Source organism: Sarcophilus harrisii, chromosome 5, assembly GCF_902635505.1.
Source record: "Sarcophilus harrisii chromosome 5, mSarHar1.11, whole genome shotgun sequence".
Lineage (NCBI taxonomy): Eukaryota > Metazoa > Chordata > Mammalia > Dasyuromorphia > Dasyuridae > Sarcophilus > Sarcophilus harrisii.
This window is the reverse complement of record NC_045430.1, coordinates 64626943-64646685: the sequence shown is the minus strand read 5'-3', so window position 1 is coordinate 64646685 and position 19743 is coordinate 64626943. Positions and strand designations below refer to the sequence as shown.

The window sequence follows — 19743 nt, the reverse complement described above, 5'->3', positions numbered from 1 at the left end:
TCCTATCTAGAATAACATCTCCACCTGTTAAAAGTCTGTCCATTTTTAAAAGTTGTTAGATGTTCTCTCTCTATTCAAGAGGGTTTATAACTTGCTTATGGTATTTTCCATGGACTTCATTATATTGTATTTATTTTTGTATATATTCATCAGTTAACAAGCATTTACTAATCACTTTTAATGTGCCATATACAGTGCTAGCCAAGAGAAACACAAATGCCAAACAGAGACAAACTCTGCCCTCAAAAAAACCTTACATTCTATCAGGGGACACAGCATATAAAAGGCAAGTAATAGCCATGCAATTAAGCTTTGTTAATTGAGTCTAGCCAAATGTAGAAACTGGAAAATGAATGGATGCCCATCAATTGGAGAATGGTTGGGTAAATTGTGGTATATGAATATTATGCAATATTATTGTTCTGTAAGAAATGACCAGCAGAATGAATACAGAGAGGCTTGGAGAGCCTTACATGAACTGATGCTAAGTGAAATGAGCAGAACCAGGAGATTATTATGTACTTCAACAACAATACTGTATGAGACTGTATTCTGACAGAAGTGGATTTCTTTGACAAAGAGAAGATCTAACTCAGTTTCAATTGATCAATGATGGACAGAAACAGCTATACCCAAAGAAAGAACACGGGAAAATGAATGTAAACTGTTTTCATTTTTGTTTTTCTTCCCGGGTTATTTTTATCTTCTGAATCCAATTCTCCCTGTGCAACATGGGAACTGTTCGGTTCTGCACACATATATTGCATCTAGGATATACTGTGACATATTTAACATGTATAAGACTGCTTGCCATGTTGGGGAGGGGATGGAGGGAGGGAGGGAAAAAGTCGGAACAAAAGTGAATGCAAGGGATAATGTTGTAAAGAAATTTTTTTTCAAAATAAAAAAAAAGAATTTACAAATTAAAAAAAAAGAGAAAAAAATTGAGTCTAGCTAAATGAAAGTAAATTGTAAAGCCCTTTTCAGATGCAATAATAATATCAATTTTATTATTCCAAAGTCAAGAACAAGGCCTTGCACAGACTCTGATTTTCTGGTGGAATGCTGAACAGTATATGAAGCTTGATCAAGAACTAACTACACATAGAGTATTGAAATGAATTTTTACTTAAACATTCAATAATCAGGGTGGCTCAGCCTCAGTTGAAAGCACTTGGTCTAGAATGTGGTTGTTCCTGGTAGAGAGAAGGAAGGCAAGACTAATGGCAAAATTCCCACACTGGATAACATGAGATGGGATATATTACTGTTAAGGAATATTAAGGGGTCCCCTGAACTTTTCTTTTTGAATGGCCATATCTTCCAGAAACATACAGGACCCAGAATATACAGGAGACCCTGAGCTGGCATAATTTGTTATTTGTATCCCAGCTGGATTCCCTGTAGATCCTTTGGAATCCAGACAGGAGATAGTCAACAGTTGACTGACTGAGAAAGTGCTTATGCAGCCAGTAATCTTATAGATAAGCAGACCATCTTATCTTCATGATCTAATGGTCCCCAAGAGAAAAGAAAGATGTTTTTTGCCATAACCTTGCTCCTCCCCTTCAGTTAAGCTCCCCTTTTGTCCTTTTCCCACATTTACTTCATTTTCCTCCCTCCCATGCCATGCCCCTTTAGGTTGAGATGTGTTTTCTTCTCCTTCCTTTATTGTATTATCAATGCAAACTTCTGTATGGATTGTGAATTCTTTGGGTTCCACATACATGCTCGTTCCTGTTGTAATAAATATACTTTTCACATGTTTCAAGAAGTTGTGATTGCCTGTTGACAGTATCTTTTTAAAGTTTTTTAAGGATAAGAACTTGTTTATTAATCATAATACCTAGTACAGCATCTCTTGTGTAGTAAGTATTCAGTGGATATTTGTGGAAGGCAGGAGTACTGAAGAATACAGGAAGGAAAACAGGAAGGCAAGAAGGATGTAACATCAAGTTCAATGACATTTGATAAATAATTGTGCTTGACAATAAACATAATTATATAGACACAAACCAAGATTGAGTTCTCCTGGAAATATACATGGAATTGATTGCCATATAAATAGTGAAGACACAGTGTCCTTTTATAAAAAGTCAACATATTTTAGGGCAGCTAGGTGGTTCAGTGGATAGAGCACTGGTCCTGAAGTCAGGAGGATTTTACTAGCTGTGTGACCCTAGCAAGTCACCCCTGATTGCCTTGCAAAAACCAAACCAAAAAAAAAAAAAAGTCATTATCTTTTGCTTAATTTTTTTTGGCCGAGGCAATTGGGAAGTCAATATATTTTGAAGCTAGAAAAGGACTGGTATTATCTGACAGTTGTGAAGTAGTTGGAGAACTAGCCAACTAGCTCTCAACCTTCATGTAAACCAGAAGATAAGCTATTTCTCCCCTAAAAAAGAGGAATAGAGAAAAACATTTTAGTTAGTTAATGCAAAAGTTTGGGAGGGATAGTAACAAAAATCAAGCCATCTCCTAGGTATTATTCTTATGGTCACTGGTAATACAGCAATTAAAGTATTGCTTCTCTCCTGTTCATTTGCATCTTTTGACATCCTACATCTAAAATGGCACTCTTAAAAATCCAGAATCATCCCTTTCCCAAAAAGTAATAAAGTTAGCCCTCTCACTTAAATGTTAAATTATTCTTTCACATTCACCCCATACAATAGGCAATCAAGAATGTATCTGGTCTCTGAATGATTAAGAATATTTTCTACTCTAGGACATAAAGTATAAAGAGAAACTTATAATATATATAATAAATCATCTTTTGAGTTATATGGCCAATTAATAGAAGAGATACAAGGTAAAAATCTTTGCACTATTTTTTTTAACATAGCAAACTGATAACTACAATTCATTATTTGAGGGGTTATTTTTTTGGTTATTTTTTTATAATATATAAAAAGAAAGCAATGGAAGAGTGAATATAAGGTTCCCAGCCCAGTTGTTGCTCAAAAAAATTCAGATTCACAACTGTCAACAGCAAAGGCCAAATTTTTTTTGCACAATTGATGAAACAAATATTTCTCTTACCAATATAAATAATAGTTCCCATAAGTTCTTTTGATATCTTCCCATGTAGCCTAGAAGAACACAAAGAGATAAAGTCAAATGGCCAACTTTATTAAATGCTCAAAGCATGGTCCTATACAACACAGGTTTGCTCATCCCCACCTCAGTCATCACAAATGAACCTAAGACCCTGGAATCAATCCAGTTTTAGAATGTCCTTTCTGCAAAGCCACGTCTGATTCTGCTCATATAGTACCAGTTTGCTTAGTTTCTTTATCATATAATACTTGAGTCTGTGGTTCTTAATTTCACTTAGTATACATATAATGCAGTTCTTTGTCACAGTCTCTCCTGATGCTCCTTCAAATATATTAAAGTTTAGGGACAATGAATTTAAATCTTCAAATCTTTGGAAATTATTCCTAACAGTTAAATTCAGCAGAAGGGCCTTCCTAACAAAAGGGTCTAGAGACCCTAATTTTAAGATTCCCAAACCATAAAAGGAACCCCCCCAAATTCCAAAAATCATACCCCAAAGCATTTTTTGGTGTTGTGAACCCATCTAATATTGAATCTATTCCATTAGTATGCTCTAACTCCCAACTAAAATTATTTTGAATGTCCTGAAAGTGTGGTTAATCTAATGTAGGAAGTCAGATTCCTCACCCAACAGACACTGGAGTCATTGAAGCAAAACCATCTGCCATCAGCAGAATTACAAATATAGGCACAGTAATGTCCATAGTTGGCTGTCCCCATGTGAGCAACCACTGCAAAAAGTTCATATTTCTGGGAAGGAAGGAAACAAAGAACAATGTGGAACCCCTATAACATTTTTAGACAACAGTATAAAGGGAATAATAGGAGGGCTATGCCATTTGTAAGAATTAACTTTATACTACATTCTTTAAAGAGGTAATAATAACATTTCCCTTCTAGGATAATAGTGAGGATAAAATAAGATGTGAATATATGTAAAGCACATTATAAATAATATAATATAGGGAAAGCATATAAACAACTGACCCAAACTTTAAAGCACTATATAAATGTTTAACTACCACTGATGTTGTTATTGTTGTTGTTAATATTCTGTTGGAACATTAATTAATAATTAATAATCAATAAATTAATAATTAGGAAGCCAGGGACTAAGAAATAGCTGTAGTAATTTAAAATTTCAGTCCCTTTAAAAACAACAAATTTTCTTTGTTACCAATTGCATCCACAATTCCAAGCATATCTAGAGTAGAAAGAATTTTGGGTTTGGAGTCATATAACTCAGATCCTGGTTCTGCCACTTACCACCTACATGAGTTTGGGCAAGTTACTTAATTTCTGAAGATATCAGCTTCACCTCACGTATAAAACAGTGTTGGATAAACAACTAAGATAAGTCCTAAGATAGAGTTTCTATAATCATCTTCCTCAAAGAAATGGGGACTATCTTCTTAAAGTCAGTAGAGGGAATGGAATTAAGAAAGAGAAATTCTTCCTGTGTACAATATACCAACAGTAACCAAAGAGCTTATGATACAAATGCACTAATCCAAACAATTAACAGGTTTTTTTGTCCCTTGCCTGTTGTAATTTCTATAAACAAATTCTACAAATAAAAAAAAAATTTTCTATGTGGTGCCATAGTACATAGAGCTTTGGGCTTAGAGTTAAGAAAACCTGAATTCAAATCCAACTCACAATTCAAGTCACTTAAGTGCCTCAGTGTTTTTAATTATAAAATGGGAATCATAATAGCACTGACCTGCAGGGTTGTTGTGAGGATCAAATGAGATAATTGTAAAGCAATTAGCACAGTGTTTGGCACATAGTAGATTGCTTAATAAATGCTTATTCCCTTCCCTTTCTCTAAACAGAAACTATTATTACTGACCCAAGAGTAAATGGGATGGGAATATAGACCAAAGCAGGTGCTCAAAGATGTTCTTTCTGAAAGAGTGGATCCATTCTTTTCTAACAGGCTTCTAGATCTTCAAGGTTCTCCAAGCCAAGCCAATGAATAGGAGAAAAGAATCATTTCTCTGACTTGGGTTCTCAGTACCCCCTACCTGTTCTTCAGAGTCCCACCAATCTTGTTCTGGTGAAAAGATCAGGTTTTTGGGAAAACTCAGTGGGTGGATGACCTTCTGAGTCTCTGAGAAATTTGTGGAGGAGAACCGTCTGAGGTGGAATGTCAGTGTTGGGGGCAAATGTGTTATCTTCTGGGTCTGAAAAGTAGAAACACGAAGACCAAAGTGTGAAAATCAAAAGTGAAGAAAGGAAGCAGGATGAAAAGTCAGCCCAGCATGAGAATATTAGAATTAATTCCACCGATTTATCTTGGGAAGATGACTCAAGATTGAAGCAACGGGACATCTACCTAGTTGTCAACAAACTAGCCCCTACTTTTTGCATTTTAGGAAAGTTCAGTATCAGCTTACTATGCTAGAAATTCTACTCAACTAAATAAATTTAATTCAAAAAACATTTGTTATTTTCTGGTCATAGTAGGAATTTGTCCAGCATTTCTAATGGAAGTAGTCTAACCTTTAAGGGATTGTCCCTCATTGTTCTCCATTCTCCCCCTTTGAAACTCTTTTCTTTTAAGAATGAAGTGCTCTGATGAACTTGACCACATTTGGTGGTCAAAATCCCTATTTCAGTTTTGATATTGACATTGTCCCCCTGCCCTCACCATGAGCTCAGAAACTCAGACCAAGGTCCAGGGATCCAAGATGGAATGAACTCAAGGACCTGAAGCGATTATAGAGAAACTCTACCTGAGCCCAAGAACATCATAAAACTTCAAGGGCAATCTTGGAATAACAAAATGTCTAGAGGAAGGATACAGGCCCTCACACGAAGTTAATTACCTGTTCCCAACAAGTCATCTTCCCACAGTTCTCACAGAAACATTTGTTTTTGCCTGACAACTTCGTGGGCTGGAAAAAACAATGTATGGAATCCTCCTGTCACAAAAGACACAAAGGGAAACATGTCAGACAAGCACTTTAATAGTTTTGGTTTCTATCTTGTCAGATTTCTCCTCTTCTTCCTCACAACTGCCCAGTCCCCTCAACTCCAATCTGAGGCATTCACCAAGTAGCTTTACTTTGGGGGGCTAAGGAAAGATGAATACTAATGCATTCCTAATGCTAACACTTTCTCTTTAGTACAGTATGGGTTCCCCTTTATGTAGCAGCAAAAATCTGAGGTGAACAAAGGAGATATGCATCATATGAAAAAAAGGAGAACAAACTGAGGTACATGGATATAATAGAATATTAATACATTATAAGAATTGATAAATAGAAAGAATTCAGAGATGCATACAAACTACAGAATGAAATAAAAAGAATCAGGGGCAACTATATATATATATATATATATATATATATATATATATGTTGACCATATAAATGGAAAGAATAAAAAATTGAATCTGAATACTGTATAATGTTTAAAAAAAAACAAGCTTGGCCCAAAAAATACTTAAGAAAATTCACCTTCCTACCTTCTTTAAGAGATGAAGACTATGGGTATGAACAATGCATATACATGATCAGACTTGATTGATGCATTGGTTAATTTACTAAACTACTTTTTTTCCTCTTTTGTATTTAATGGGGGAGAGAGAACATACACTTGGAAGTGAAGGAAGTTAAAAAATAAAAGATAACTTCTGGGGGAAAAGATAAGGCAGGGATTTTTTAAGGGAACCCTACTCATATCAGATTAGGGTTAGAGAGAATAACATACTTTTAGAAGGGAACAAAAGTCATCTAAAGTTATAAAAAATAAGAGGGTAAGGGAATTATATGGAGTGTGGTATAGAAAAGTGTGTAGATTAACACCAATGGGATAACATGTGTAGGTTAAGGAAAATAGGATAAAAGGGAGGTAAAAAGTAGAGAAGAGGATAAGGGAGGGATCCTTGAAGGGAGGAGAAAATAATCAGAAGGCTTGGTAATAGGTAGAAGAAGAGGAGTCAGGAGAAATGGGAAATAAGAGATACAAACAAATCTAATAATAAAGATCAGTACTAGAATTTATTTGGAAAAAAAGCAGGGATAGTAATGATTGATCTGAAAGGTAAAGCTAAAAATAGATTTAATAAAAAGAGAAAAATAGGTAAACTACACTATACGTCAGCCAGAGTAAGCAATATTGTTTTAGACAACTAGCCAAAGATGACAGGAAAAGATAATGCTAAATTTTGGAGGGGATGTGGGAAAACTGGGACACTAATGCATTGTTGGTGGAGTTGTGAACTGATCTAGCCCTTCTAGAGAGCAATTTGGAACTATGCTCAAAGGGTTATAAAACTATTGATAGCCTTTGATCTATCAGTGTCATTACTGGGTCTGTATCACAAAGAGATCATAAAAGGGGGGAAAGGATCCACATGAGCAAAAATGTTTATTAGCAGTTCTTTTTGTAGTGGCAAGGAATTGGAAGTTGAGTAGATTTCCATCAATTGGGGAATGACTGACTATGTTATGGTATATGAATGTAATGGAATAGTACTGATTTCAGAAAAGCCTGGACTTACATGAACTGATGCTGAGTGAAGCAAGCTGAACCAAGAGAACATTATACACAGTAACAAGAAGATTATGTGATGATCAATTGTGATGGACTTGACTCTTCTCAACAATGTTGTGATTTGAGACAATTCCAACAGGTGGAAAATGCCATTTCCATAGAGAGAGAGAACTATAAAGACTGAATATGGTTTGAATCATAGTATTTTCACCTTTGGTGAGATGGTGGGTTGTTGATTTGCTTTTTCTTTCTCATGTTTTTTTTTCCTTTTTGATCTGATTTTTATTGCACAACATGACAAATATGGAAACATGTTTAAAAGGGTTGCACATGTTTAACCTATATCAGATTCCTTGATGTCTTGGAGAAGGAGGAGGGAGGGAAAGGAGGAAGAAAAAAAAATGGAACATAAAATCTTACAGAAATCAATGTTGAAAACTATCTTTAAATTTGGAAAAATAAAATACTCTTGAGAAAAAAAGAAAGAAAGAAAATTAAATTTGACAATATAACTATTACATGTAATAAATGTATTATATGTTCTTTCAAAAATAAAATAAAATAAATAGCCAGTATAAAGTTAGAATAGCCTATGGTGTGAGCAATGCTGAGTTGGTAGAGTTAGAAAAATATGGAAAGACTAGGACTTATGAAGAAAAAAATTATTCACCTTAAGAGAAGCAAAGGACAAACAAGCACAGTACAATCTTACACAGATGCATATAAATGTATGTGTGTGTGTGTGTGTGTGTGTGTGTGTGTATATATATATATATATATATATATGACTATAGATCGATCTATACTCATATATGTGTATATGTATGTACATATATTTGTGTATGTGTGTGTGTACATCTGCACTTAATTGTAGCCTCTTGGGACATGGGGGCAGGCAGGAAGAGGGAAAAAGGAATAAAATAAAAAGTACACAACAGAAAACAAAAGAAAATCTACAGAGAAATAAAGTTGTCCACTTTGGACAACTCTGAACACAATGTGTAGTATTTATTGTATAAGCTTTCTTGAAATATATTTTTATTGCTTAATATTTTGAATTCTTTCATGTTCTGTTGTACACATGGTAATGTTATTTTCTTCCTATTTTCTCTATTTAAGTTTAAAATAAATAAATTTTCATTTTAAAATAGACCAGTATAGAGTAGAATCTTTGAAATGCAATGCAAGAGACAAGTTAACACTAGTAACACTAATAATAATGAACATTAATAATTGAAAAAAAATGAATGCCGATCAATTGAGAAATGTTTGAACAAATTATGGTATGTAAATGAAATTGAACATTATGCCACAAAAATGATGAAAATGATATATTCCAAAAAAATCTAAGAAGACTTCAATGAATTAGTACAGAGTAAAGTGAACAGAACCAGAACAATTTAATATATTTATATATGTATGTATAATGTGCATAAAATAAGGAAAAAATCAATGCAATGATCAATTATGACTTCACAAGGACAATTGATGAAGTATTTTCAGTGATGACCAAAGTCCAAATTCCTTGACTATATTTGTTACATGGGAGGCTTTAATTGGTGGGAAAGTGAGGATTGTTGTAAGGTCAGAATGGAGGGTAATGATAATGATGTAAAAAAAAAAAAATAGGCAAAGGAGCATCCATGAAAAGAAAGCAGAAGGAAGTTCACAAAGAGACACAAACAAGTAGGATAGTTAAGGGTCCCCCATCCTGCCAGTCACTGGTGCAAATGCTAAGTATCATCCTCAACTCCTCACCTCTCTCACTAGCTCCCCACTCCCATGTCCAATCTACTGCCAAGACTTGTCAATTTTACCTTCATAACATTTCTCATATATCCCTCCTTCTCTGCTCTGACACTCTCACCTCACACCTGTACTTTCTGCAATAACCTACTGGTGGGGCTGCCTGCTTCGAGTGTCTCCTTCTTCCAATCCATCCTCTATCCAGATGTCAAAAAATCTTCCTAAAAGGTTAGGTCTAACCATGTCACCCTTCCCTCACCTATTCCTTCTAGGATCAAATGTAAAGTCCTCTGGCATTCAAAGATCTTCATAACTTCTCCTCCCCCTCACCTTTCTAGGTGTTTTTTTTTTACCCTTTACACCTTTCCCCCCCGTTTCATATATTCTGCCATCCAATGGCCCTAGCCTCCTTGCTATTCCTCACACAAGACACTTCATCTCCCTACTCAGGGCATTTTTGCAGGTTATTCACTATACCTGGAATACTCTCTCTTCTAATCTTCTGGCCTACAAGTTCCACACAAAATCCTCCCTTCTCTAAGATGCCTTTCCTCAATCCCCTTAATACCAGTACCTTTTCTCCATGGATTACTTCCAATTTATCCTATATGTAGCTTGTTTGTACATAACTATTCACATATTGTCTCCTCCATTGTACTATAAGCTCCTTGACAGCAGGAACTGCCTTTTACTTTCTTTGTATCCCTAGAACATAGCACAGTGCCTGGCACATAGTAGACACTTAATAAATATTTGATGTCTGACTGGTACTATTGTGCTAAATTTAATATATATCATTAAAAACAAGCTGTGAAGATAGAGTGTCATACAACCATTTTTATGTTTCATTTACAATGAAAATGTAAATGTTTCTTGCTATTTGTCAAGTTTATAATTCTTTAAATTATACCCCAAAAAGTTGTCAATAATTTTTTTTAATGAACTTAGATATATTTTGGATGGTTGTCTCTGAACTATAAAGACATCCTATAATATGGGGATCCTCAAAAGAACTTTTCTATCTACTATAGGACCATTTCAAGGAGAACAATCCCTTCCCCCTAAATTTAAAAACAAGGAAAAAGAAAAACACTTGACTTATAATTACTCTAGAAAAGAACAGAGAGCTAGTTGCATTGTCCTCACTTGACACTTGGCTTATCCCACTGTGATCTCAAAAAAAAAAAAAAAAAAAAGGTTTGCCAAAAAAGAAAATAGTCTCTGAGTTATAAAGTTTCAGCCAACAACAACAACAAAAAAATAGAATTTACTAAGAAAGTCAATCTGTACTATATAATGTAGTGGCTAAGTGTTCATTCATGGATTTGTTCATCATTTCACAGGTGTTTGTTTTGTCTCCTTGGTTACCCTTGCACTGTAACTACCTTACCGTGTAGTTCCTCTTGTTTAATAATCAAGAATTATGTCTTATGCTTTGATTTCAAGCATGGTACACATGATTAAAAGATCCTTTTCTCCTCTACTTATTGGTTGTGTCACCTTAAATAAGTCAGTTATTTTGCAATTTCAGTTTCCCCATCTGTAAAATGGGGACAGGGAAACATTTATCTCTTCCTCAGAACTATTGAATTAGTGTAAATTATGAGAGTGCTTGTTAGAGTAACCACAGGTCAAATCCCCACTATCTTGCTTATTCCCTGTGTGACAAGGCAGGTCACCTAACCTTTCTGGGACCCAGGTTCCTCATCTATAAAATGAAGGAGTTGGACTAGATGGTCTCTGAGGTTCTTTCCAGCTCTAACTCTACAATCCTCAGTAAGGTACTTTATCACCATAAAGCCCAATATAAACCTAAGGTTATTATCATTTCTTAAATACCAATGAGTATATCTTCAATACCAAACATGGTTTCCCCCCACTTAATAGTATTTTCTTGTTTCCAATTAACTGTAAAGATAATTTTCAATATTTGCTTTTATAAGATTTTGATTTCCATTTTCCCCTCTCCTCCTAACTCTCCCAGACAGCAAGAAATATATATATACATATATGTGTATATATACATATGCTATCATATTAAACATATTTACATGAAAGAAAAATCAGACCAAAAGGAAAAAAATCACAAGAAAGAAAAATTAAACAAACAAAAAAATGAAAATAGTATACTTTGATTTGCATTCAGAGTCCATAATTCTTTCTCTGGATATGTATTGTATTTTCTATCATGAGTCTTTTAGAATTGCCTTAGATCATTATAATGCTGAGAAGAGCCAAGTCTATCAAAGTTGATCAACTAACCATGATTTTTAAAATAGAGAATATAAAAGAACACAAATAAGGGATTTGTGTCAGGGGAAGAAAGGAATTGGAAGGGAAGAAAAAAGGTGGAGATTAAAGAAACTGACAAAAAGGAAAAATAATCAAGGAATGACTTCAAAGGAAAATAGTTTAGCCAAATCTAATAGAAGAATCCGAATAGTTTAAATCTATAAATAAATGAAAAAGAGCCATACTGAAATACAAAGCCACCTCTCTATATAAATCTAAGCTGGTAGTTATTAAGGATAGCCAAAGGTTAAATGAGTAATGCAGATTTTCCAAGCTCAACTGCATCTAGTATTATCGAGACATAAAGTATCTCAAAAGAAATGCTGTGATTAGAAGCTAATTTTATCCTAAGCACAATCCTGAAGTCTAAAGTGAGACAAGACTAGGAAAGAGGATTATGATAGACATCCAAGGAAGAAATGGAACTAGAATGAGAGAACCTGCAGAAGAGAAGGCTTTAAGGGGTCTCTGAATAAATCTTAAAACATAGTAAGAGTCCCAAAGCAGAAGACAAATAGATTGTCTAATGAGAATCAACCCAGAAAAAAAGCTTTAAGGAGTCGTGAGGAATGTACAATCGACACAGGTAAGGCACTTCCTGATAGTAAAGTTAGCTGAATACTAAGAAAGTCACCAAAGGCAATACTAGTTGAATTAAAGTTATTTCAAAAGATTTTTAAGATAGAATCTCATTTCTTTAGGATGCTTTATATGTCATCTGTCTTAAGGAAGAAGGGAAGATAAGATGGTCTCTTAAAAGTCTCTTCTGGTTTCTCTAAAAATCTTAAAATCTCTTCTTAAATTATATTACCCAAAAAAAATACAGGGATAATCAATAAGAACATAGGATATTGACCATATCAAAGTTGGAACAGAAAATTCTCTAAGAGGAAACACTAACCAGGGTTTTCAGAGGTTGTGAGTCAGTATCAAAAAGAGAGAGCGAAAGGATCAATGTGTAGCTATCCCTTTGATTCTTCACACCACAGTCTAAACAATTCAAGGACTCCCGCATTGTGATCGTGTACAAAGTCTTCAGCCTCTCTGACTACAAAAAGAAAAAGACATGTTAGCAAAGGCTCAAGCAATAACTAAAACTGCTTATCTACTATTTCTACCCTCTACTTCTTCCCAAACACGTCTCTTAATTTTTACCTTCCTTTTTCTCCTCCCTTATCCCAATTAAATTGGTAAGTTTCTCAAGAACAAGGACTGTGTTTTCCTTGCTTCAATCTGTGATGATTATAACTGGCTCCTTTCACATTGCCTTTCATTCATTCATTTACTAAATTTTTTTGAGTACCTTTAATGAGCAGAACACTTCTCTAAGCCTTTAAATCATCTCCTTCCTTTTCTTTTCTTCCTTTCTCTTACTTTCTACAGGAAGCCTTTCCAATTCCTCCTTAACTCTAGTGCCTTCCTTCTGTTGATTATCTTTAATTTATCTACATGTGGCTTCTTTATACATAGCCGTTTGCATGTTATCTCTCCCACTAGGTTGAGAGTTCCTGGAGAGCAAGGATCATCTCCAGTGCTTATCATGATGCCTGGGATATAGTGTGTGTTTAACAAATATTTATTCATTGACTGAATGACTCGTAGATTAAGCAACATTTTACATTTTTTTAAATTCCAAGTCCTTACCAACTCTGGGTCTGTAATTTGGTTCTGAATCAAATTCCAAAGGGTCAAGAAGAGTTGGGCAGCATCGTGCTGAACGAACACTGCCAAAGGAAACAGAAAAGCCTATCAGTTATTTGACAGCTGTCTCTTGTCCTTTTCTCATTTCTCACTCCTGCTGCTCTCCATTTGGGAAACTGTTTGCATAGGCCATCTTTCTGACATCTGCTTCACACAAATGGCAACTCATTACCCTAAATTTAAAGTTCCTTCTCCATTTCCAATCATAGAATCTCAGAATTGGAAAAGACCTCTAAAATCCAAACCATGTAGAAAGCCCTCTACAACATCCCTGGAAGATGATCAGGCAACCTCTACTTGAAAACCTCAAGAGAAGAAGAACCTACTAATATCCCAAAGGCAGCCCATTCTCCTTTGAGATAACTAGACATGAAGCCATTTTGCCATATTTTTTTTACAGGTTAAATATTTTCTATTCCTTTAACTAATCCTTATCCATTATGTTTACCATATTGGTGACTCAATTCTAAATATGCTCCATTTTGTCAATGTCCTTCTTAAAATGTGGTACCCAGAGTAGGACATAATACCTCACGGCATAGCTTAGTGGACAAATTAGAATTCTTCTATCCCTTATTTCTTTTTGTTGCCCTTATTCTGGAAGTTCTCTAGTTTATCAATCTCATTCCTAAAATGAAACCCAGAATTAAAGATTGTACTTCAGTTATAATCTAAGACAAAAAAATCATAAAATCACTGAATTTGAAACATGCAAGGGACCTTTTATAATCTAGTATAAATCATATCTCAAAGGAATTCCTATTCTAAATAAATAATAATACTAATATGATAATATACATAATTAAATATTATAAATAAAAAAGAATAAGATAAACAATAAGAGTGAATACATATAAATAATAAAACAAGAATAAAAACAAGGGCTACCATTTATACAGCATTATAAAGTTTGAAAAACACTTTCCATAGACTGTCTCATTTAAACCTCACAACAATTCTATGAGAAAGGTTCTATTACCCCAATTTTACAAGTGAAGAAACTCAGGTGGAAAGAGGTTACCGGACTTGACTTGGACAGAATCCCAGATATTCAAACTTGGACTTTTAAGTTCAGTAGCACCACCTAGTGGCCTGGACTGACAAGTGGTCATCCCACCTCAGAACAACTCCAAGAAAGGACAATCCATGTCCTCTCAGAGCGGCCCATTCCACTTTTAGCCACCCTAATTGTTAGGAAGTTTTTCCCGACATCAAGCCTAAACCTGCTTCCTTCCAACTTAAACGTTCTATTCCTGACTGCCCTCAGCAGCCAAAGATACTAAGTCTGATCCTTCCTTCACATGATGACCTTTCATACACTTGAAAATGTTTGTCATAACCTCAGATGTTTTACTCATTTCTTTCAACCAAAACTCATATGACATGAATTCCTGACCCCTCCTTGTCTGGACACTTTCCACTTTATAAATGCTCTTCTTAAACTGTGGCTCCCAGAACTGAATACAACACTCCAGAGGAGATCTGACAAGGGCCCAGTGGGACTATCCTATCTATCCCTGGAAACTTTGCATCTTTTCATTCAAATTAAGATGATGTTAACTTTATTTTGACAGCTACATGACATATCATGCTGAATTTGTAGTCCACCAAAACCCTTAGATCTTCTTCAGCTCAGCTGTTGTCTAATCATATTTCCTTTTTTATTGCATGAGGATAATTTTTTTGGAAGCTAAATGTAACACTTTATATTTTTCCCTCTTGAATCTCATTTTATTATTATTATATTGTTATACTATTCGATTATTATTATTGTTCATCTCCCTGCCTTAACTTGTCAAGATCAGATCCAAATGGTATGTGGTATATTAGCTGTCCCTCACAGCTTTGTGCTCATCTGTTGATTTGATAAGCATGTCACCTATGTATTTATTCAAGTAAATGATAAAAATATCAAACAAACTAGGGCCAAGCCCTGGGCCCCAGAGTATTCCATCAAAGATCTCCTGCTATACTAACATCAAACCATTAATTAATATAATTCATTATATCTAGCCAGCCAACCAATTCTGAATACATCTAAATATATTGTCATCAACTGGAACATAATAGGCACCATATAAATATTAGTTATTATTATTTCTATCTTTTCCATAAGAAATAGTATGAGGTACTTTATCAAAATGCTTTACTGAAATCCAGACAATCTCTAACATTCTCCTCATCTATTAGTTTGATAATTCTGACAGAAAAGAAAATGAAGTTAGTCTAACATGATATGTTCTTATAAATTCATTCTAGGTGTTTGTTTGTTTTTCCATTGTAGTGTTTTCCCAGGAATCAGAGTGAAATTTATTGGCCTATAGTTTAGAGACTAAAATATTTGAAGAACATTTATTCTTCTCAAATCTTCTGATTTCTCTCTCCTTTCCTATGACCTTTCAATTCTTGCTACCAATGCATTCACAATATCAATTCTTTCAAGAATTGGAATATAGTTCATCTGATCAAGATGCCTGGAATTCCTAGATTCATAGATAAGTGTTCTTAAACTATCACATTATTTATTTGGAGTGTCTGTTATCTGTTAACATTATTTTTATTCTCTAGCATAGTGGATAGAAAACTAACCATGAAACCAAGAAGATCCTGGGTCACATCCCACCTCTGACAAATACTGGCTGTGTGACTCTAGGAAGTAACTCAATTCTTTCGGAAACTCTCCAAGATTATTGTAAGTTGCAGAGAAGATGCCAAAATACATTAGTAAATGAAGTCTCTTTCACTGGGAGTTCCCTACACTAATGAAATCTGCCCTGTTCTAGTGAAAAACTAGTTCTCCTCGGAAGTCTAAGCTTTAATGTTTCTCAACATGGCAGAGCCAAAGACCATGTAACAGCAATTATGATGACCAAATTACTCTGAATGACTCATTTATGCATCCTTACACACATGTATACAAACATCCATCTTCACCCTTTCTAGCCCAACCATAAACAATAGAACCATAGCCAAAGGACTTCCTTACATGGAAGATTATAGTTTTGCAGGCAGAATACCAGCTCCATGGGCCATACTGCTTTCAACCGGCTGTCTTGCATCTTCTCCAAGAGCAGAAGCAGTTGGTAAGGGACACTTCTCTTTCGTTCCTCCAATCCCCTAGGCATGGTGATACTGAAAAAAGCAGGGGATGGCACATTGTGAGAGTTCCAAGAACAGATCAATTCAAAAGAATACCCTCTAAGGAAGGAGAGAGACACATTTTCTCTCTCTCTCTCTCATCATTACCACCCCCTACCCTACCTTGCCATTATACTACAAGTCATCTAAAGAATAAGAGTGGACCATAATGCCATTCTGAGAGCCTAGAATCATTGCCAACATCTCTGCTAGGTTCCTGTAAGATAAATTGTAGATTTTCTACAAGAGTTAAAAGATCATCCCACTGCACCTAGAAACTAAGGAAAAAACAATATATAATAGAAATGAATATCCCCACACCCATTTTTCAGAACTTAGGTAAAACAGGAAAGTAGTTCATTGCTCCCACACAATAGATGAATTGGTGATCTTTACTCTCTGGATATAAAAGGAAAAAGCATTCAGGAAAGAGACTGTCCCAGTGTGTCCAGTTTTAAATAAGCAACCTTTCCAGCTACACAGTCAAAGGAAGATATCCCCACTCATGCGTTAAGGTACTTAAGGAACCTCCTTGTTAAAAGGTCTGGGTATACTAAAGCCAGCCCAGGGCAAGTAAGTGGACCAAGCCTAGATTCAGGAAGAATCATCTTCAAATTTGGCCTCAGTCATTTACTAGTATGTGACCCTAAGCAAGTCACTTTACCATGTTTACCCGAGTTTCCTCACCTGTAAGAAGACCTGGTTTGGAAATGGCAAACCACCTTAGTATCTTTGCCAAGAAAACCCCAAATGGTATCACAAGTGAAATGACTGGACAACAACAAAGGTAAGCCCCAGTACATCAATAAAATGAAAAATAATTCATAGTTATCAAGAATAACTCTTATGAAAAACTTTCCTTCTCCTCCAGTTCCCTAGGCACTATGATCCTAAATAAGTAGAAAGGTCACATATTGTGGACTTCCTGAAAAAGAATCAGCTCAAAAGAATTCAAAAGGAGACAGACAAATTTATTTCCCCATAATCATACCCCTACCCTGATTATATGGCTTATAGGAGAGTACCCTAAAATTGAGGGGAACCCAATAGCAGGTATTGGAGCCATAAGCAGAGTCTATAACCTCAATCACCCTTGAACATATCAGAGAATCCTAGGATAGAGGTGAAATGTGAAAAGGACCCTGTGTTACACTGATATTTTATTTATTACACTTTATTTTGTGTTTTATTTATTTTATTTTTTTACAAATTATTTTATATTTTCTTAACAATATTCATGTTGCTTATCCCAGTAGAATATAAGGGCTAGGAATGTTTCATTTTTATCTTTGTATTTCTAATACCTAGTAGGGGAGAGAAGGTTATGGGAAGAAGAAAGGGAAAGGGACAAGAATGGCTTTTATAATTTAATATTTTTTATCTTCCCTAGTTACATGTAAAACAATTTTTTACATTTTTTTTTAAAACTTTGACTTCCACATTCTCTCCCTTCCTTCCCCACTCCCCTCATTGAGAAGGCAGATATGAAGTTAACTAAAACATTTCTATAAAAGTCATATTATGAAAGAAAACATAGATCTCTCCCTCTAGTCCCCCCCCCCCCAAAAAAAAAAATCCTCAAGAAAAATAAAGCTAAAAAAAAGTATTCAGACACAATCAGTTCTTTTTCTGGGTATGGTTAGCATCTTTCATCAAAAGTCTTCAGATCACTATTTTGCTGAGAATAGCAAGTCAGAGCATAAGCATTTATGTAGCACCTACTATGTGCCAGTCACTGTGCTAAGTGCTTTTACAAATAATATTTCATTTGATCCTCACAATAACTTTGGGAAGTAGGTGCTATTATTATCCCCATTTTACAGATAAGGGAACCGAGGCAAACAAAAGTTTAATAAGTATAAGCTTCTGGAGGACAGACACTGTTTTGTGTTTGTATTCTTGGAGGTGAGTATAGTCTTACATGTGATACTTAGTAAATAATCATCTAAGCCAGAGGGTCCCCAGCTTACATGAACAATTGACATTTTCCCATAAGCAAAAAAGAAAACACTAATTTATAATTTATCATACTAAGCCAAAAGCTGATGAACTACCCAGGAAAAGGTCTCACCTCTTCAAGATTTTGGCAAAATTCTGGTTCATCATGAACACCTGGAGCAAAGAGTTGAGGCAACAAGTCTGTCCAATGTTGTACAAACCAACAGGACCTGAAACATGGCAAAGATCAAAATGAATAAAAATTAACAAAATCAGAACTTGAAGGGATTCATTCAAATTCACAAGTACTTATTGAAGCACTAAAAGCACCTAAGGTGCTGCTATGCACTGTGAGGGAGGTAACAGAGTTGGAAAAAAGCACCTTGGCTTTGGGAACTTTGCTGTCAAGTGGAAGTTAAAAATCATAAGTACATGAAAAGTTAAGTAACAAAGACAGGAGAGATATCACAAGGAATGTGTGATGAACAACTTAATGAATTGTACAAAGAACAGTTCATTTCCATTTAGAAAAGTGTATATATTCTATTATAGAAGACATATTTATAACTGTCCATCTTTTTTTTTTTCTGATTCCTTGTAAGTTTTCTTTTGTTCTCTACTATGCATTTATTTATTCTTTTCTTTCCCCTTTCCGTCCCACCTTCCCTAAGCATGTTGCACTTAAGTATGGGTATATTTATGTATACATATGTGTATACATACTTGCACACAGAGAGACATATATGCATATAGATATATGTGCACATATACACATTTACATACATGCACATGTATCTAAAATAATATTAATATGGCTGACATAGATTTCTCTCTTTATTGAAACTTTTTTATATTTGATTTATTGAAAGCCCATGCTTGATATATTGCAACAATTTCTGTGTTCTTATGTAACCAAAGAGTTACCTTTATGGCTGTCTCCAGCACTGCAAAGATATCTCAACTGCACTGTTTTTCTCTTCATGGTAGTTAGTCCTTTATCTCAGGAGAATTCAACTCCAAGTCCAGAAATCCCACTGATTCTGTTTCTCAGGTTCTATTAAAAAAATAAGATACCTTGCTCTTTATGATCCCTAATGGAAGCTCCCAAAGCACAATGCTACAAGCCTGTCTTTAATTCAAAGATAGACACTGACCACTGAGTGTGATCCATAGGAGCCCTCTGGGTCATTATTTCTGTGAAATATAAACCATGTGTAAGGAGTGCTATGAAAGGAATGAGGAAACAAGTCCTAAAACAAGGTCTTTTGTCATGATCACCTAATAATGATGGAACCAATTTTTTAAAAAGTTTTTTGTTTTCAGAACATATATGCATGGACAATTTTTCAACATTGACCCTTGCAA

The 19743-nt window shown here is 34.9% G+C and overlaps 1 protein-coding gene across 2 annotated transcripts in view; it reads right to left on the bottom strand.

The window, feature by feature from the left end:
• The window catches only part of USP18 (ubiquitin specific peptidase 18), a 37292-nt gene that overhangs the window by 9741 nt on the left and 7808 nt on the right, over positions 1-19743 (bottom strand). The window contains exons 2-11 of one of the 2 annotated variants that reach the window (XM_012551794.3): positions 19303-19432; positions 18512-18608; positions 16289-16434; positions 13246-13325; positions 12503-12649; positions 5892-5987; positions 5088-5246; positions 3688-3810; positions 3043-3092; positions 949-2395 (exon numbers count right to left, since the gene is read on the bottom strand). In XM_012551794.3, coding sequence (XP_012407248.1) covers positions 2350-2395; positions 3043-3092; positions 3688-3810; positions 5088-5246; positions 5892-5987; positions 12503-12649; positions 13246-13325; positions 16289-16434; positions 18512-18608; positions 19303-19360 — 1002 coding nt within the window. In that variant the 5' untranslated portion in view covers positions 19361-19432 and the 3' untranslated portion in view covers positions 949-2349. Of the gene's footprint in view, positions 1-948; positions 2396-3042; positions 3093-3687; positions 3811-5087; positions 5247-5891; positions 5988-12502; positions 12650-13245; positions 13326-16288; positions 16435-18511; positions 18609-19302; positions 19433-19743 lie in introns of those variants that run through there. The other variant, XM_031939741.1, reaches the window with a different exon arrangement.